This window comes from Lithobates pipiens, unplaced genomic scaffold, assembly GCF_037356315.1.
Source record: "Lithobates pipiens isolate NorthernLeopardFrog02 unplaced genomic scaffold, aLitPip1_a1.2 Scaffold_18, whole genome shotgun sequence".
Taxonomy (NCBI): Eukaryota; Metazoa; Chordata; class Amphibia; order Anura; family Ranidae; genus Lithobates; species Lithobates pipiens.
In genome coordinates, this window is record NW_027507758.1 from 342,423,958 (window position 1) to 342,445,405 (window position 21,448).

At 40.8% G+C, this 21,448-nt stretch overlaps 1 protein-coding gene across 2 annotated transcripts in view; it reads right to left on the reverse strand.

Moving 5' to 3' along the window:
- RIMS1 (regulating synaptic membrane exocytosis 1) overlaps positions 1-21,448 on the reverse strand; it is a 460,575-nt gene that overhangs the window by 316,839 nt on the left and 122,288 nt on the right. For both annotated transcript variants that reach the window (XM_077487395.1, XM_077487390.1), the window contains 3 exons: positions 21,056-21,168; positions 12,766-12,896; positions 12,382-12,553 (listed from right to left, as the gene is read on the reverse strand). In XM_077487395.1, coding sequence (XP_077343521.1) covers positions 12,382-12,553; positions 12,766-12,896; positions 21,056-21,168 — 416 coding nt within the window. The remainder of the gene's footprint in view (positions 1-12,381; positions 12,554-12,765; positions 12,897-21,055; positions 21,169-21,448) is intronic.

Consider the following 21,448-nt stretch of genomic DNA (forward strand, 5'->3'; position numbering starts at 1 on the left):
AACACAATGGAAGAAAAGGACAGAAACAAATGAACAAACTAAACAGAGATACAAGAGCAGAAGATGAATGCTATGGTGGAAATTACAGCTACACACAGTGCAAAACAATTAAATAATACCATCCTCAGCGCCAGTACCGATAGTTTTCACTTATTTGCAAAGATACATTTTTGCTGTGGTTTCAATTGGCAGTCACTGTGCCAGGCTGACAGGACACACTAAAGACGTAAGAGCCAACTGGTGGCACTATAGCACACAGCAGGGAAACACAGGCATCTGACATACCTGAAGTGTCACTTGCTCTTGAATCTACTGGCAGGTGTGAATCAGAAAGAGAGCGAAGACTGGAGTCATGAGTGATGGGACTGTGCAACACGTATTCTTGCTGGAATTGTAAGCCTTTTTAATCCCTTCCCATGTGCAGTCTGTAGATTAACATTCCCCGGCATGATACAATAATAAAGATAAGCCCTACGAGTCAGCATCTGACACTTCATATGTGATCAACTCTCTATTCTGGCTCTCAATGACATTTTACATTTTTGTTCATTTATAAGCCTACAATATCTTTGGGGAGGGGATTATGCAAATATGTTGCGCTTTTTTTTTTTGAAGACAGCTAATTGGCTGAAATGAGTTGGGCGGAGTCAGGGTAATGTCAGATGTTGGTTTAACCCCCCTAGCGGTAATCCCGAGTCTGGCTCGGGTTAGGATTTTACTGATAGGAGCAGTAACCCCGAGCCAGACTCGGGATCACTTCGCTGGATACAGGGAGGACACAGTGAGAGTTACTTACCTTGTCCCCTGGATCCAGCGATGTCCTCCGCACTGTGTGATTGAGCTGTCCTCCGTTCGATTCATAGTGCTGAATGCCGCCGAGCTCCGTTCCCTGCAACGTTACGGCGCACGGGAGCGGAGAACGGCGGCAAATTCAAAAAAGTAAAAGTACACAAAACACACACAGCACTGTAATCTTACAGATTACAGTACTGTATTACAAAATGACACACCCCCTTTGTCCCTAGTGGTCTGTGCAGTGCCCTGCATGCACTTTTATATTATAAATACTGTTTTTTCTGCCTGGAATTTGGAGATCGTCCATAGCATAGCAACCAAAAATTGTCCCTTTTTCAGTGTTTTAGGATTTGATTACGTTATTGAATATTTTTTATTATTCTTTATTATATTATAAACTTTATCATACCGGGGATGTCTGCTAGACTCTGGTTTGAACAGATTTACGAGAGTTATTCCTAAGAATTACAGGACTACAATATAAGATGCCAAATTTCCATGCAAAATAACTGTACTGCTTTCAGCACCTAAATCCAGACTGAATCATACCGCCAGGGAGGTTAATATAATGGGAGTGCTATTTTCTTGTTCTCCCCTGGGGGCGATAAACCACCAGAGGAGTGCTGCTTTGGAAGCTGGTGGAAAGCAGACTGGAATAAGCTGGATGGCTGTGTAGGAGTACCAATGAGTTCCTTTGCTGAGTACAAAACAACACAAGCTCTATATGACATTCATGTGTGAGTTCTTACACTCTGGTAAGCTGCATTGTTTGAGTAGAAGTGTAAGCACTGGTGTTCTCAGCAATCTTTCTCAGTTAAACATGGAGGTTTCAATACTTTTGTGGGAGAAAAAAAAGAAAAAAAAAAATATATATATATATATATATATATATATATATATATATATATATATATATATATATATGGAAAGTAGCGAGTGTATAGCTTGTATAAGTGTCAATTTTCTGTCCCCGCAAAATAACTCGACACACAGCCATTAATGTCTAAACTGCTGACAACAAAAGTGAGTACACCCCTAAGTAAAAATGTCCAAATTCTGCCCAATTAGCCATTTAGCCATTTTCCCTCCCCGGTGTCATGTGACTTGTTAGTGTTACAAGGTCGCAGGTGTGAATAGGGAGCAGGTGTGTTAAATTTAGTGTTATAGCTCTCACTCTTATACTGGTCACTGGAAGTTCAACATGGCACCTCATGGTAAAGAACTCTCTGAGGATCTTAAAAAAAAGAATTGTTGCTCTACATAAAGATGGCCTAGGCTATAAGAAGATTGCCGAAACCCTGAAACTGAGATGCAGCCAGGTGTCCAAGACCATACAGTGGTTTAACGGGACAGGTTCCACCCAGAACAGGCCTCCTATGGTCGACCAAAGAAGTTGAGTGCACATGCTCCGTGTCATATCCAGAGGTTGTCTTTGGGAAATAGACATATGAGTGCTGCCAGCATTGTTTCAGAGGTTGAAGGGAAGTTGAAGTCTGCCTGTCAGTGCCCAGACCATATGCCGCACACTGCATCAAACTGGTCTGCATGGTTGTCATCCAAGAAGGAAGCCTCTTTTAACGATGATGCACAAGAAAGCCCGCAAACAGTTTGCTGAAGACAAGCAGACTAAGGACATGGATTACTGGAACCATGTCCTGTGGTCTGATGAGACCAAGACAAACTTATTTGGTTCAGATGGTGTCAAGCGTGTGTGGCATTAACCAGGTGAGCAGTACAGAGACAAGTGTGTCTTGCCTATAGCCAAGCATGGTGGTGGGAGTGTCATGGTCTGGGGCTGCATGCACTGGGGGCTACAGTTCATTGAGGGAACCATGAATGCCAACACATACTGTGATATACTGAAGCAGCGCATGATCCCCTCTCTTTGGAGACTGGACCACAGGGAAGTATTCCAACATGATAATGACCCCAAACACACCTCCAAGTCGACTACTGCCTTGCTAAAGAAGGGTAAAGGTGATGGACTGGCCGAGCATGTCTCCAGACACAAACCCTATTAAGCATCTGTGGGGCATCCTCAAATGGTAGGTAGAGGAGCGCAAGGTCTCTTAACATCCACCAGCCAACAGGATTCCAGTGGCAACCTGTGAAGCTCTGGTGAACTCCATGCCCAAGAGGGTTAAGGCAATGCTGGAAAATAATGGAGGCCACACAAAATATTGACACTTTGAGCCCAATTTGGACATTTTCAATTAGGGGTGTACTCACTTTTGTTGCCAGCGGTTTAGACATGGCTATGTGTTGAGTTATTTTGAGGGGGCAGCAAATTTACTCTGTGTCATTTCTTCAGTGTTGTCTCATGAAAAGATACAATAAAATATTTACAGAAATGTGAAGGGTGTACCCACTTTAGTGAGATACTGTATATATACACTATATTACCAAAAGTATTGGGACACCTGCCTTTATACGCACATGAACTTTAGTGGCATTCCAGTCTTAGTCCGTAAGGTTCAATATTGGGCTGGCCCATCCTTTTCAACTCTTTTGTGAAAAGCTGTCAACAAAGTCTAGGAGTGTGTCATAAGATGACACTTATGATACTGCCTGCAGTTCATAAGATGAACTGCAGGCAGTGATAGGTCTCTCTAGTGCAGGGGTGTCCAACCAGTGGCCCGGGGGTCACATGTGTCCCACGGAGCCCTCTGATGTGGCCCGCGACCTCCTGCTCTGGGATGGCAGGTTGGCAAGCCCAGATTGTGGGTTGCCGGCCCACCATCCCAGAGCATATCAGTGTTGTGAACAAAGCTGGTGGTAGAGGAAGAAAGTGGCAGCTGCAGAGTATGGGCTTATGAGCTGCATAAGCCCATACTTCCTGTATAGCACCACCTCCTGTCACAGGGGTAGTGATACCAAATGCACTCTGCCTGGGAAAGCAACAGCCCGTGATACCTGAATGGAAGACTGTTATTAATAGTAAGTTTATTACTAAAATCACAGTTGGGGTTATTTACGAAAGGTAAATCCACTTTGCACTGCAAGTGCACTTAAAAGTGCACTTGGAAGTGCAGTTGCTCTAAATCTAAGGGGTAGATCTGAAATGAGGGGAAGCTCTGATTTTATCATCCAATCACGTGCAAGCTAAAATGCTGTTTTTTATTTTCCTTGCATGTTCCCCTCGCTTTACTTCCAAGTGCACTTTCAGTGCACTTTCAAGTGCACTTGCAGTGCAAAGTGGATTTTCCTTTAGTAAATAACCCCCAGTGTATATATGGGCGTATCTGTTCTGCAGTAATTACTGGGCTGCTTTCAAGCTGATCTGCAGGTGCAGCGCAGGGTTACCTGCACTGAGCCATAGACATCTGTTATTGCCTGCAGGATTGTTGCTCTTTCATAAAGTGAGCCACACCTGCAGGATATAATAGAAGTCTATGGTAAAGCTCAGTTAACCCACAGGAAAGCCACAAGCACACTGCGCTCCACCCTCGATGTGGGTAAACCACAGTGCATCAGTGTGAAAGCAGCCTTAGGCCCCTTTGACACAATCTGTCCCACCCAATCGGACCCTCCATTCACCTCTAAGGAGCAACAGATATAAATGGACTTGTGACCGTTTAGACCCACCTACCTCCAATCTGATCTGCTAACAAAAAGGGAAGGGGATCCATCCCTTTCCATCTGGGCAGATTGGAAGGCCCATAGAGCAGAGTGGGCTGTGTCCGTGTCCGCTCTGCATATGCATATGCAGAGTGGACATGGACCTGTCATCCACACGCTCCACTCATTGTGGCCCACAACCAGTTACCATGCCGCTTAAGTGGCCCTCGCTCTTCAAAAGGTTGGGCACCCCTGCTCTAGTGGTATGCAAAAAGGTTAAACACTGGCCACACCTTTTCCCCCACCTGGAGCATTTTTTTTTCTGGGAGGAACTGTGTGTGTTAGAAAAAGGCAGCATGCAGAATGTCATAGGACATATCTGCAGGTCTGAGCAGTCCCAGTGTAGAATACATTAATTAAGTGCCCAAGGTACTAAGGCAAATGAGTAGGAACTGGCAATTCCATGCTGCTGCCTATCATGGACAGATGTTCAAAGAGGAGTATTACCAGTAAGGAAGTCCAGAGGCTGGCAGAGGTCAGGAATGGCTGCAGACAATAGTGTAATCCAGAGTCAGGCAGAGGTCATGACAGGCAGCAGACAGTAGGGCAACCCAAGACAAGCTAGCAAGGGTCAGAACTAAGAGTCAAAGTAAAAGATTAGTGCCAGTATAGTTAAGTCTATTAAAAACCCAAAGCCCAGGAATTGTGATGTTCAAATAGAGCAGCCAAAGCACTGCAGGCACTCAGAGAAGAGGAGGTGGAATAGGCAGCATCAAGCTATTGTCTAACAAATAGACATCCTTGAGCGTCACCACTGGCCAATGGGAGAAGAGGGGGTATTGGCACCAGAGTATGGCCAGTTTTCTGCCAAAAGACAAGCTGGCTGATAGAAAGGAGTGGCTGAATGGCGGGCTTAGTAGTAGAAGCATGTCTCATACTTTTAACACCTTTACATTGTACTAGTCATTAGCTGTGTGTCATCACATGACCAGTCAATGTATTACTTTCTTATAGGTAATGTCATGATGCAACACATCAGCATCAAAAAAACTAACAATTTAACATCTATCTAAATGATAAAAGTTACAGTGCCTTGAAAAAGTATTCATACCCCTTGAGATTTTCCACATTTTGGCATGTTACAACCAGAAACAAATATATTTTATTGGAATTTTATGTGATTGAACAACACAAAATGGCACATAATTGTGAAGTGGAAGGATAATGATAAATGGTTTAAAACATTTTTTACAGATAAATATGTGAAAAGTGTGGTGTGCATTTGTATTCAGACCCCTTTACTCCGATACCCCAAACTAAAATTTGTGTGTAATTTAATCTCAGTATAAATACAGCTGTTCTGTGAAGCCCTCACAGGTTTGTTAGAGAACCTTAGTGAACAGATAATGAAGGCCAATGAACACACCAGACAGGTCAGGGATAAAGTTGTGGAGAAATTTAAAGCAGGGTTAGGTTATAAAAAAAAAATCCTAATCTTTGAACATCTCTTAACCACTTGCCGACCGCCTCACGCCGATGTACGTCATCAGAATGGCACGGGCAGGCATAAGCACATATATGTACGTCCTTTGCCTCCCGCGGGTCGGGGGCCCGATCGGGCCCCCGCCCGGTGCCTGCGGCGGTCGGTTTTCGTTCGGGAGCGATCCCGGACGAGGGGACGGCCATTCATTCATGGCCACCCCCTCGCGATCGCTCCCGACGAATGGAAATCCCCGGTGACATCACTTCCTCTCCTGTAATGTAAACACAGGAGAGGAAGTGATGTATTCTCTCCTCCGTGTCGGTATTTTTCGTTCCGACACGGAGGAGAGCGGATCAGTGAGTTGCACCAACACATCCCACACACAGTAGAACATGCCAGGCACACTCACACCCCCCCTTTACCCCCCGATCACCCCCCCAATTACCCCTGCCCCCCAGTCACAGTGACACCAATGTCATTTTTTTTTTTTTTTTTTTGCATTGGTGTCATTTGTGACTGTAATAACTGTTAGGGCAGTTAGGGTTAGCCCCCTTTAGTTCTAATGTACCCCCCTAACCCCCCCAATAAAGGTTTAACCCCGTGATCACCCCCCGTCGCCAGTGTCACTAAGGCTGGGTTCACATTGCAGCGGTTTATGAGAACGAATGTGATTCGCACCGCACTGCAGTGCAAATCACATCCGATCTCTGTGCGATTCGAGTTCAGCCATTCGCCGCACCCGCCGCACCCGCCGCACCCGCCGCAAATTCGCACGGGACCCTTTTTTTGGCCCGCAGCAGAATCGGATCGCATGGGTGTTCACACCATGCGATCCGAGTTTGCAGATCGCACTGCGATATGCGAACTGATCTGGGGGTGTCAGTAACATTTCACTGACACTCCCAGCAGTTCGCATAGGGCAGTGTGAACTGCCGCCGGGAGGCATGCGATGCGGGAACCCGCCGCGGATTCGCGGCGTTTCCGCATCGCTCCAGTGTGAACCCAGCCTAATAAGCGATCATTTTTCTGATCGCCGTATTAGTGTCACAGGTGACGCTAGTTAGGCAGGTAGGTATTTAGGTTCGCCGCAGCTTTTTATAGCGCTAGGGACCCCCATATACTACCGCATAAAGCCCCCTGATTGCCCCCTAGTTAACCCTTTCACCAGTGATCACCATATAACTGTTACAGGTGACGCTGGTTGGTTAGTTATTTTTTTATAGTTTCAGGGCACCCGCCATTTATTACCTAATAAAGGTTTAACCCCCTGATCACCCGGCAGGTGTCATTTGTGACTAATAACTGTTAGGGCAGTTAGGGTTAGCCCCCTTTAGTTCTAAGGTACCCCCCTAACCCCCCCAATAAAGGTTTAACCCCGTGATCACCCCCCGTCGCCAGTGTCACTAAGGCTGGGTTCACATTGCAGCGGTTTATGAGAACGGATGTGATTCGCACCGCACTGCAGTGCAAATCACATCCGATCTCTGTGCGATTCGAGTTCAGCTATACAGATAGTATGGCTGAATTCGTGTCGCACCCGCCGCAAACTCGCACGGGACCCTTTTTTTGGTCCGCAGCAGAATCGGATCGCATGGGTGTTCACACCATGCGATCCAAGTTTGCAGATCGCACTGCGATATGCGAACTGATCTGGGGGTGTCATTAACATTTCACTGACACTCCCAGCAGTTCGCATAGGGCAGTGTGAACTGCCGCCGGGAGGCATGCGATGCGGGAACCCGCCGCGCATTCGTGGCGTTCCCGCATCGCTCCAGTGTGAACCCAGCCTAATAAGCGATCGTTTTTCTGATCGCTGTATTAGTGTCACAGGTGACGCTAGTTAGGCAGGTAGGTATTTAGGTTCGCCGCAGCTTTTTATAGCGCCAGGGACCCCCATATACTACCGCATAAAGCCCCCTGATTGCCCCCTAGTTAACCCTTTCACCAGTGATCACCATATAACTGTTACAGGTGACGCTGGTTGGTTAGTTATTTTTTTATAGTTTCAGGGCACCCGCCATTTATTACCTAGTCTCACTAGTGTACCCCTAAATTTAGGGGTGTCTACTTTCTAAAATGGGGTCATTTGGGGGGGGGGGGTTTGTGCCATCTTGGCATTTTATGGCCTTCAAAACTGTAACGCCCTTAGAAAGCCTGAAGGCGGTGCTTGGTTTTTGGGGCCCCGTACGCGGCTAGGCTCCCAAAAAGTCCCACATATGTGGTATCCCCGTACTCAGGAGAAGCAGCAGAATTTATTTTGGGGTGTCATTTCACATATGCCCATGGCATGCGTGAGCAATATATCATTTAGTGACAACTTTGTGAAAAAAAAAAAAGTTTGTAATTTTCCCGCAACTTGTGGCAAAATATAAAATATTCCATGGACTCAACATGCCTCTCAGCAAATAGCTTGGGGTGTCTACTTTCTAAAATGGGGTCATTTGTGGGGGTTTTGTGCCATCTTGGCATTTTATGGCCTTCAAAACTGTAATAGGTAGTGAGAAGTGAACTCAAAAAATTACGCCCTTAGAAAGCCTGAAGGCGGTGCTTGGTTTTCGGGGCCCCGTACGCGGCTAGGCTCCCAAAAAGTCCCACATATGTGGTATCCCCGTACTCAGGAGAAGCAGCAGAATTTATTTTGGGGTGTCATTTCACATATGCCCATGGCATGCATGAGCAATATATCATTTAGTGACAACTTTGTGAAAAAAAAAAAAAAAAAAAAAAAGTTTGTAATTTTCCCGCAACTTGTGGCAAAATATAAAATATTCCATGGACTCAACATGCCTCTCAGCAAATAGCTTGGGGTGTCTACTTTCTAAAATGGGGTCATTTGTGGGGGTTTTGTGCCATCTTGGCATTTTATGGCCTTCAAAACTGTAATAGGTAGTGAGGCGTGAAATCAAAAATTGACGCCCTTAGAAAGCCTGAAGGCGGTGCTTGGTTTTCGGGGCCCTGTACGCGGCTAGGCTCCCAAAAAGTCCCACATATGTGGTATCCCCGTACTCAGGAGAAGCAGCAGAATTTATTTTGGGGTGTCATTTCACATACGCCCATAGCATGTGTGAGCAATAGATCATTTAGTGACAACTTTGTGTAAAAAAAAAAAAAAAATTTTTTTTTTGTCATTATTCAATCGCTTGAGGCAAAAAAATAAAATATTCAATGGGCTCAACATGCCTCTTATCAATTTCCTTAGGGGGTCTACTTTCCAAAATGGGGTCATTTGGGGGGGTTTTGTACTGCCCTGTCATTTTAGCACCTCAAGAAATGAGATAGGCAGTCGTAAACTAAAAGCTGCGTAAATTCCAGAAAACGTACCTTAGTTTGTAGATGTGACAACTTTTGCGCAAACCAATAAATATACAATTATTGACTTTTTTTTTACCAAAGACATGTGGCTGAATACATTTTGTCCTAAATGTATGACTAAAATTGAGTTTATTGGATTTTTCTAATAACAAAAAGTAGAAAATATCATTTTTTTTCAAAATTTGCGGTCTTTTTACGTTTATATCGCAAAAAATAAAAATCGCAGAGGCAATCAAATACCATCAAAAGAAAGCTCTATTTGTGGGAAGAAAAGGACGCAAATTTTGTTTGGGTACAACATTGCATGACCGCGCAATTACCAGTTAAAGCAGCGCAGTGCCAAAGTGTAAAAAGACCTCTGGTCATTTACCAGCAAAATGGTCCGGTCTGAAAGTGGTTAAAGTACTGTTCAATAGACATATGCATTAGTTTTCGTCCAAATGCATTTTCTCCCAAATTTCGGGTATTTTCGTTATCTTTTTAACAAATGATAACGAACGTGCAGAATCCGAAAACCGAAAGATCCGACATAAACAAATGCTTTATTTTCGTTTTCGTTGTGACGACAGTTCGATATAGATAGGAGATTCGACATGGCGCTAACAATAGCAATCTATGTCCATCGAACCTGTGGTCGAATGTGCCTAACCTTAGCTCTATTAGTCCAAGATTATTCTACATAGAAAGAAAAGATTCGACATAGAGAGAAAAGATTCGACATAGAGAGAAAAGATTCAATATTATAGAGACAATAGCAAAAAAGGTTGAATGTGCCTAACCTAACTAGTCCAAGATAATTCGACATAAAGAGAAAAGATGTGACATGGAGATTTGACGAAGCAGTCGCCGAGAGTGGACTCATTTTGGTCAAATGCTCCGCCCATAGGCTATAAAAGAATTCTAATGTTGGTTGACTAGTAATAATAATTAATAAATATAATTATTACTAGTGTCAACATTAGAATTCTACTATAGCTTGTAGGCGGAACATTCAACCGGAAATGTACAATCGCGGCATCGTACAGTTTGGCTGCTCCATCGAATCTTCCTAGGACATGGATAAAGTTGTGGAGAAATTTAAAGCAGGGTTAGGTTATAAAAAAAATCCTAATCTTTGAACATCTCTTAAAGTACTGTTCAATAGACATATGCATTTGTTTTCGTCCAAATGCATTTTCTCCCAAATTTCGGGTATTTTCTTTATCTTTTTAACAAATGATAACAAACGTGCAGAATCCGAAAACCGAAAGATCCAACATAAACAAATGCTTTATTTTCGTTTTCGTTTGTGACAACAGTTCGATATAGATAGGAGATTCGACATGGCGCTAATAATAGCAATCTATGTCCATCGAACCTGTGGTCGAATGTGCCTAACCTTAGCTCTATTAGTCCAAGATTATTCTACATAGAAAGAAAAGATTCGACATAGAGAGAAAAGATTCGACATAGAGAGAAAAGATTCAATATTATAGAGACAATAGCAAAAAAGGTTGAATGTGCCTAACCTAACTAGTCCAAGATAATTCGACATAAAGAGAAAAGATGTGACATGAAGATTTGACGAAGCAGTCGCCGAGAGTGGACTCATTTTGGTCAAATGCTCCGCCCATAGGCTATAGAAGAATTCTAATGTTGGTTGACTAGTAATAATAATTAATAAATGTCAACATTAGAATTCTACTATAGCTTGTAAGCGGAACATTCAACCGGAAATGTACAATTGCGGCATCGTACAGTTTGGCTGCTCCATCAAATCTTCCTAGGACATTCGACAGATACCATAAGCCTTCAATGACAGATTCAACCTTAATTATTTCGGATTTTTGGACGAATGCATTTTTTAATGAAACAAAATAATTAAAAACTAATTTCGGGAGTAACGAAATCAATGTATTTTTCGGACGAAAACGAAATTCCGAAACAAAATATTTCAGTGTGCACAGGTCTACTATTCAATCCACCATCCAAAAATTGAAAAATTATGGCACAACTGCAAACCTACCAAGACATGGCCATCCACCCAAACTAATAGGCCGGGCAAGGAGAGCATTAATCAGAGAAGCAGCCAAGAAACCCATGGTAACCCATGGTAACTCTGGAGGAGCTGCAGAGGTCCACGGCTCAGGTGGGAGAATCTGTCCAAAGGACAACTATTAGCCATGCACTTCTCAAATCTGGCCTTCATGGAAGAGGGGCAAGAAGAAAGCCATAAGAAGTCCTGTTTTCAGTTTGGGAGAAGCCATATAGGGGACACAGCAAACATGCGGAACAAAGTGCTCTGGCCTAAAGACAAAATGCTATGAGTGGCAGAAAACTAACACTGCACATCACCCTGAACACACCACAACAAACATGGTGGTGGCAGCATCATGCGGTGGGAATGCTTTTCTTCAGCAGGGACAGGGAAACTGGTCAGAGTTGATAGGAAAATGAATAGAGCCAAATACAGGGCAATCTTAGAAGAAAGCCTGTTAGAGTCTGTAAAACACTTGAGACTGGGGCGGAGGTTCACCTTCCAGCAGGACAAGGACCCTAAACATACAGCCAGAGCTACACATGGAATGGCTTAGATCAAAGCATATTCATGTGTTAGAAAGGCCCAGTCAAAGTCAAGACCTAATAAAAATTGAGAATCTGTGATAAGACTTGAAAATTTCCCAACAGTCTCCATCCAATCTGACAGAGCTTGAGATATTTTGCAAAGAAGAATGGGCAAAGATTTCACTCTCAAGATGTGTAAAGCTGGTAGAAACATACCCCAAAAGACTTGCAGCTGTAATTGGAGTGAATGGTGGTTCTACAAAGTATTGACTCAGGGGGCTGAATACAAATGCACGCCACACTTTTCACATATTTATTTTTAAAACATTTTGAAAACCATTTATCATTTTCCTTTCACTTCACAATTATGTGCCACTTTGTGTTGGTCTATCACATAAAATCCCAATATAATACATTTACGTTTTGGTTGTAACATGACAAAATGTGGAAATTTTCAAGGGGTATGAATACTTTTTCAAGGCACTGTATATACACATATACACATACATACGGTATAAGGGATATTTTTTTCCCTTAATTTCTTTGTCTTTGTGTAAAAAAAAATAAAGATAAAAAAATGATGTACCTTATTTTGTCTAATGGTTAGCATAACATTCTACTTGTTTTATTATTACCATGTTACTCTGTCTGAAAGTGTCATCAAGCAATTCAATAATTCTCACAAATACCTCGCCAAGAAATTCGCTTTCTTCTTCTTGTACTCTAGGCTGATCCCACACGGTAATTTCTAACATTCTTTCTCTAAAATTTTTACGATGCACATGGGAGTAAACAAATGTTTGGTTCCATTTTGGTTCTGAGCATCTCTTCACTGTTTTGGTCCTCCTTTTACTTTTATCGCTGTTAAAAAGAGAAGTTAGAACAAAGTTATATACTGTCATCTAGTGGCAGCTGTTATGATTGCAGTCAAACATTTGTTTACACCATAAAGTAGAAAGGCTTTATTTATTAAAGGAAACCGTTCCTAAGAGAAACATAGAAGCTAACATTCATGATGTCATGTCTCTTTCTCGTGCATTTAAAAGAAAAACAGCATTATGTTAAATTCTTACCTTCTGTCCGGAAGGAAATACATTTTTACATAGGGATTTCTCGGGCGTCCATCTGGCCTGGGTGGAAGGTCTATTGCTTGTAACACAGTGACTATTAGATGATGTTCTACTTTATCATATAACAATTTTACCTAAAATACAATTATAATAATATCAGATATACACTGTAATGAAAAATGAAAAAAGTACAGCAATTAAAAAACAGGACATACAGAATTTTCTGACACTGTTCTGTCAAACGTGTATTTTTCACGGATTTGTTCTTCTGCTGCTACATATGTATGTGTTTGGCTAGCAGAAGTGGTTGTCTGAATGGGCTGAGAATACAAACATGTTCAGTTATAATTTCTCTTAAAGTGTACCTGTGCCCAGATTATAGATATTATAGTGTTGATCTATACTTAACAAGCAATAAGAGCTTAAAAAAAACATCATTGACCTAAGTAGCTGCAGGAACTGAGGAGAAATGCATCTTTAGGTCCTATTCTCACCACCTTGCTCTGCAGTTATGTGCTTTATCATGTGTTGAAGCATGCTGGATTACCACAGCTGATTCTTTTTAAAGGTTCCGCAACACAGGAAAAAATATTCCTGTTCTTTTCTTGTTTCTTCTTCTTTTCCTGCTATCTTTCTTGTTGTTTCTTTGGTATGATTTTAGGGGGTTTCCCCTGTGTATATTACATGACCCTTATTCCTGGCTAACTTGGCATTATATCTCCAGATTTATGGACCAATATTATGTGTATTTTTGGAGGCTTTGAACCTCCGCTCTATTTTCTAATTATGACCAATTGGTTTATCATCACATTTCATTGCTTTGTTACCTCATATGACTTAAAGTTATGACTTTTGTACACAGACTATGGGGTTTATTTATTAAAGGCAAATCCACTTTGCACTTGGGGGATATGCAAGGAAAATAAAAAACAGCATTTTAGCTTGCACATGATTGGATGATAAAATCAGCAGAGCTTCCACTCATTTCAGATCTACCCCTTAGAATTAGAGCGACTGCACATCCAAGTGCACTTTCAAGTGCACTTGCAGTGCAAAGTGGATTTACCTTTTGTAAATAACACCCTATGTTTATCAGTCATATTTTCAATCGTTTCTAGTGCTTCTCTTATTATGTAAGCTTTGTAATTATTTCAATAATAACAATGAACAAGAAAAGTTGTAGGAAGTATCAATGAACTACGAGAGCTGACATATAATCAAACACATAGGATGGACTTGTGTCTTTTTTTTCAATGTCACCTACTATGCAAGTATGAGAGTACTCACCAGCATCCTTGCAATTCACTGAGAACTACAAGCAGTCTTGGGGACAGAAGAATTCAATGATTTACAGGCAACAGAACAAAAAAAAAAAAGGAGGATATGTCATAGAACCAAGACAATAAGAGAAATGGTACAGGATACTGCTCCACCAAATGTGCACAGGACCACCCCTTATCCCAGCAAAAAAAATTGTATAACAAAGCAGCAAGAAAGGGGAAAAAAAGAAGAAGAAGGGATTGGTGGGAAAAGGAGATGGAAAAAAGGGTGATGGAGGAGGGAAGGTGGGGGGAGAAAGAACCAGGGGACTAACTCCTCCCCCTCCAACTTCTTTTGATCCAGAGAGACTTTGGCTCAAAAGAAGGTGGTATATAGATCTTGATCCACAACTTTCATGTCTTATGAAACTTAGACATCTTTTTAGTTTGAGGGGCAATCATTTTTCAAAAATCAACACTTGAGAAATTTGACTTCAGCAAATGAGATGGTTGGATTCCTCCAGGAATGCACTATGACTTGTTTTAATGCCATGAGGATGTGCAATACTAACCTAAAATGAGTGTTGGTGCATTTTGCAGGCTGCCAATGTAGGAGGGCTTTGTAAGGCTTCATGTACACTAGCCCACACTGGTAGATCCTAAACATGTGTTTAGGAGCTTTTGTCATTTTTTTGGAAAGCTCTTAAACTCAACTACATAAAAGCCTATGTGTGAATGTACACATAGGCTTTTAGCAGAGTTTGAGAGCTACTGCGTTTAGGTGAGCTTCAAACTCCCTCTCATGAACATGGAAATATCACTTTCAGGATAGGGACATTTTGACCCCCGGCCAAATATATCCTTTCGCAAGGCCCCTTAGGCTTCATGTACACTAGCCTACATTTACCATGGCCGCGGGAAAACGCAAGTCGCATCATAAAATGCGGTTTTGTGTCTTTCCACAACAGCCATAAATGTAGGCTATTGTACATGAAGCCTAGGGGTCCATGTAAACAGAAATATTTGTAACTGTGTACAGCATTTGGAAAACTGTAATCCAGAATTTACCCTCTTTCAGACAGTCCCACCATATGTGTCTGAAAGATCTGTCTGCTCAGCAACCTCAAAAGCATTGAGGTGTGCAAGAAAAAAATCTTAAACACCCATGCTCTCTTGAAAATTGCTGCTGAAACCAAGTGATCAAAGTGGTATTAGATCATAAAATATAAAAGACTCAGCTGCGTTAACACTTTATTTAATATATCAATAAATCATAAAGTACTTGATCCTTCCTTGAACATGATGATGAAAAGCATAGAGCAGAGCCAGAAGTTGTGACATCACCACGCATGTGTGCAACCACTTGGAGTTTTGTAAAATTGTAGTTTAAGAGATGCCAATTGCCCTTTGCATGTTGTAAGTGTTTTTAACTTATAATAAAGAATTATTCAGGATTTTACACTATTGGAACCTGGTGCTCTTTTTTCTTTTGCTTCAGCATTACTTGGTAGATTTTTGGGGGCTGGAGTAATGTCGGCTCTTGTACCTGCCGCAGATCGATGTAGATACTCAGCGCTGTTTGACTTCTTATAAACTGAGAGTCACATAATTTGTGGTAACCTCATACAAATAATAATATGGTGGAAAGAGAATGAGGTGGAATACATTTGAAGAGTTTAAATACTGATTATTGCGGCTGCTAGGATTGATTTTCACCAATGCATTGACTTTTGTCTTTTATGTAATACACTTTGGTTTATAATTTTGGTTTTGTGGGATTATGCGGGTATATACAATATGCATTTGTGGTGTTTGTTTATAATTTTTTCATTAATTTTTAACTAATATATTAGTGCAAGTGAAACATGACAAAAAAAGTGAGAAATTCTAAAAATGGTCTGGCCACATGAGGTGAAACATGGAGAACAGAGCCCAGCAGAGGATAAATGAGGCCATGGTGTCATTTTTTTAATGAAGATTACACTGATGAGAGCGTAGAAAAACCTAACTTATATTAATGGGTATTTTTTCCACAGTGTTTGCAGTAGAGTATAGAGTTCACGTTGGGCTTGCTTTAAAGTTTTTACTGCTTGTTAGAAAAATATATCAATACATTAATGTTAATAGTCTGGGCACAGTTACACTTCAAGTGAAACGGTAACTAGGGGTGCTTGCCCTCTTTTTGTCAAGCTTTTTGGCTAGGTGCATGTGTGCAGAAACACTCTGGACTTCATGTACAACTTATTAACAGCTGATTTACCAATTCCCCAGTCATTTTTTACATTTCTCCTGTGCTGATTAAAACGGCAAAAAAAATTACAAAAAAAAGCTTAATAAAGCTACTGTACATTACAAAAAAGGAAATATCAAAAAGATTGTAATTTCTAAAGGGCCTTTCCATACCAAGAAGAAACTAAATATCCATGTAGTGATAACTTTTGTGTATTTTTTTTTATGCTAAAGAATACAAGCTTGACTAACTTTTATAGAAAACATTTCTAAAGTCCGAGAATGTTTTAAGACCCATTAAGAAAAATGCTATTAGCAATGTGAATAACACATATTGCGCACACACTACGAAATGCACTTTACCCTGAAGGCGACAGTCTCTAATGCACAATTTTCTTAGAAGAACTAATGAAAAGCATTTTGAAATGAAAATAGATTACGTAGGGGTAAAAAAAAAGGGAGATTTTTTTTCTATGATTTTAATATGAGTATATTTTTTGAGATGTATAATAGCACAGTTCATGTTCACGCTTGCAATAGATAAAAAACACATACTCGTACTATGCTCATACTATAAAATCCAAGATTTTGGATTTAAAAATTGTTTTACCCCAATATTTGTAGACCTATGAAGCAATATTCACACAATTTTAAATAGTATTCAACTGAAAAATGTGTGAATCCTGGATTAAAGTTAAGTAAAGCTTGGATAACAAAATATTGTTATTTGTATTATTATTATTATTATTATTATTATTATTATTATTATTATTATTATTATTAATTTCCCCTGTGGCCTGATGGCCTACTGTATATATTAAAGCAATATGAAACCCAAAACCAAACATTTTTTCAATTGCAGCTTATGAATTCATAGATGTGGTGGCTGCATTAGGTTTTTTTTCTGACTCTTTTCCTTTATTTTCACCTTGTGATCCAGCTAGTAAATGTCTTTTTTTTCAACTTACTTTAACAGACCAAGCTGTCCAAACAAAGTAACAACTAGAGGGTCAAGACAAAATATTTCAAATGGACAGGGGTCTTTATAAAGGTTGGCTTTTATTCATTTATGTAAATGCTTTATTCCAAAAGGGAAAGAAAAAAAAACTGTTTGCTGTAGCTGCTTATAAAAGTGTTAACTGAAGTTAGTTTGTAACTAAAGGCAAAACATTTTTTAGTTTTGCAATTTGTCCTGGTAAAGTAAAAGAAAATCCCAAATTCTTTGTGTTGACATCAGAAAAGTTATACAGGGTAAATCTTCTAATGGGGACACTAGTTCTGATGACCCCAGGGACACCCCTGGATTCACTCACTTTGGAGCGATTCCCTATCATTTCCTGCTTTGGCTACGGGACAGGAAGTAAAGGGAAATCTTGCTAAGGCCGGTTTCACATGGGCGGTTCGATCGAATCCACCTGTCAGTTTTTAAGGTGCACCTGATCAAACCAGCCATTGCTCTTTATGGAGTGGCACCTGTCTGCAAAAAACAGCTGGGGGAAAGCTGGATCCCCCCCCCATTAGGCGGATCGGATGACAGTTGAATGGAAACAGACAGGTGGTTCGTTTCCATCTGACAGCCCCATAGAGAACAGCGGGGCTGTGCCGTGTCTGCTCTGCATAGTGGACCTGTCATCCGCCTGCTCAGCGGGCGGATAACAAAAATGAAATATGTTGCAGTGCTAAGATGTGGTGAATGTGACGAAACGTCCCTAAACTCCGCTTGGGTGCTTTCGACAGATACCACTTCCTTCCAGTCTGAATATAGATATCACATGCTCCCAAGCACAAAACAAGACAAGACTTGTTTCACTGCTAACATGGACTGATTTATTAAAACCAAAATGACAAGTATTTATAATACAGTAGAAGAGGAGTTCCCCCCCTCCAGCTCATGTCAATTCTGTTTCTGGCTACAGTTATATTGTTAGAATAATATGAGCAGGAGGGGGGGACCGCCTGTTCTACTGTATTATACATATTTGTCATTTTGTTTCTAATAAATCAGTCCATGTTAGCAGTGAAACAAGTCTCATCTTGTTTTGTGCTTGGGAGCATCTGATATCTATATTCAGACTGGGAGGAAGCGGTAAATGATGAAAGCACTCAAGCGGAGTGTAGGGACGTTTCGTCACATTCCCCACATCTTAGCACTGCAACATATTTCATTTTTGTTTTGGGGTTTAATACCGCTTTAATTAAATATATAATATGTTTTACTAATACATAATGCTAGGCAGTTCTCAAACTGTTTCTATTCTTTCCAGATCTGATATTGCAAATATCAATATCAAATATTGAGCAAATATGATACTTTGTAAACATAAACTGTCTTTCAGGTACCAGAAGTTACAACCTGCTGATAAATTGCAATTTAGAGATTAAGAGGATAAATTAGGCAATTAAAATTAGCCTACAAAGTATACGATATGGTGATCTGTCCAATCCTCATCAACTGACTAGTTGATTCTTTGAATGCTAAAAATAACCTATGTTCATAATTTAGATTTAATTTCTTAACTAACTTAAGTCAATTCAAATCTGAAACATCTAAATGGTTACTATGGATTGCTTGACTTTGTATATCTCTTGGAACTGAATTTTTTCTGTTTATGAATATGTACAACTTGGGTGTTTACTAAAAAAAAGAAACATAGAAACCCAAAGTGTACAATTATCTATTGGAGTCAGATTAGGGAAAATACAATTCTGAATGCATGCTGTAGATTGCTGCACTTTGCACACTGTGATATTAAAACCTATAAATATCTATATTTGAAGTGTTAGGTCATCTTTACAGATTTTCTGTAAAAATTACCTAACACCGAACACCCCCCAGCCCACCCCCCCATACACCATCCACCCCCCAGCCCAGTACTTTCTACCCATGATCCTGAGCTGTCAAGGCTTCTGCAAGCATCTCCACTCCAAGAATTTGAAATCTCTACTACTTTCTCTACTCTCTACTCTCTGTCCAACACTGACATTATGGACTAGACAGATTTAACTTGGTCGGCATCGTCACATGGAAGGCTCTTTAAAAATACTTTAAAAAGGAAAAATATGTTTCTTTAACAACATCCCGACCGGCGCACACCGATATACGTCGGCAGAACGGTATGGACAGGCAAATGGGCATACAGGTACGTCCCTTTAAATTTTCTGCCATGCCATCACGTGTGTGCCGCCCTGGTCGGGACCTCCGTTAGTCCGATCGTGGGTCCCGAGGACTCGATCGCTGCAAGGATACCCGTGATCGTTTCACGGGGAGGAAGAACGGGGAGATGCTAATATAAACAAGCATCTCCCCGTTCTGCCTAGTGACAGCGTCACTGATCTCTGCTGTGATCGGAGCAGAGATCAGTGACGTGTCATACACAACCACGCCCCCCACAGTTAGAAACACTCCCCAGGGCTCACTTAACCCCTACACTGTCACCTAGTGGTTAACCCCTTCACTGCCAGTGTCATTTACACAGGAATCAGTGCATTTGTATAGCACTGATTGCTGTATAAATGACAATGGTCCCAATAATGTGTCAAAAATTTCCGATGTGTTCGCCATAATGTCGCAGTCACGATAAAAATCGCTGATCGCCGCCATTACTAGTAAAAAAAAAAATTATTAATAAAAATGCCATAAAACGATCCCCTATTTTATAAACGCTATAACTTTTACGCAAACCAATCAATTGCTTATTGTGATTTTTTTTACCAAAAATATGTCGAAGAATACGTATCAGCCTAAACTGAGGAAAAAAATATATTTTTTATATATTTTTGGGGGATATTTATTTTTCAATTTTTTTTTTTTCAAAATTGACGCTCTTTTTTTGTTTATAACGCAAAAAATAAACGCAGGGGTGATCAAATAACACTAAAAGAAAGCTCTATTTGTGGGGAAAAAAAGGACATCAATTTTGTTTGGGAGCCACATCGCATGACAGCTCAATTGTCAGTTAAAGCGACGCAGTGCCAAATCGCAAAAAGTGCTCTGATCTTTGGCCTGCAAAATGGTATGGGACTTAAGTGGCTAAAGTCATATACTGTACATTATGAACTTTATTTTACAATGGTATTCTACTACAAAATTAAGTACCCAGAAAAAATATTTCAACCAAAGTAGCAGAAGAGTTGAAGGAAAGAAAAAAAAATAGGAAAGTCAGGGCAGGGGGAGTGCCCCTCTACATAACATATATAAAATGTGGGGCGCTCTCTAAAAAAAATGTTTGATAAATCCTCCTACAGGGTAAAATATTGGCACCCAACCACTCCAGAGGACAGTGGTTCCACCATAGAGCACTGGACTGTACAGACAAGCCTGTGAGGCTTAGCTGTAGAAATGATAATGTAAAATGTGGAGAATTGAGTATCAAAAATCCCAAAGTTCATTGAGCTTTTTTTTTTTTGAGCTTTTAGGGCAAAATACAGTTTTGGGGAACGGTTCAATTAAAGCATTTGTCAAAATGTTATTACTTAACATCTCATGCCATGGTTGTTAACATACTTGAAGTTGCACTCCATACTTGAAGCTGAACTCCAGAAAACAAAACACCATATAATCAGTACATCTGCATTAAAAAGTATTCTCTAACCTCCTGCGAAGAAGTACTCAAGCTTGGCCAGTAAGGGCTGGGATAGGCGATTTGTTCACAAGATGGGCTACACACAATTCAAAATTCTTAGGTGTGTAAAATAATTCCCATATAAACTGTGTCTTTAGCTGTTCGCCTGGAGTTCAGTTTTAAGTGACCTTTTTAATGAAACATGTCACACAAACATTGCCAGATATACAGACATATACTTACAGACAGCTGCCCTGGCAAGACCTGAGGTGCATCTTTAAGTGCTCCGGGGCTGGTTGGAGATATAACAGATATTGAAGGCCTGTCCATCTTCTGAGATTCAAAAGAACTTGAACCTTACACATATGGAAACACGGATTACATTAAATGAGCTGCATTTGCAAAACAATTACAATTTAGTCTAAAACTGTATTCCATTCATTACTTGAATTCCACATTTAAAGCACTCTGTGAAAGCATCCGAAGCTCAGGAGCCGATTGTTTCAGCTTCTGGGCATAGCATTGTATTCCAGATATCAAAGGCAGCCGGTGGTTCCAGTGCTTGCCTGCGCTGAGATCCACAGATCCCCGCTGCCACTTTAAAACAGCACTGGGACACATAGCCACTATTCTAGT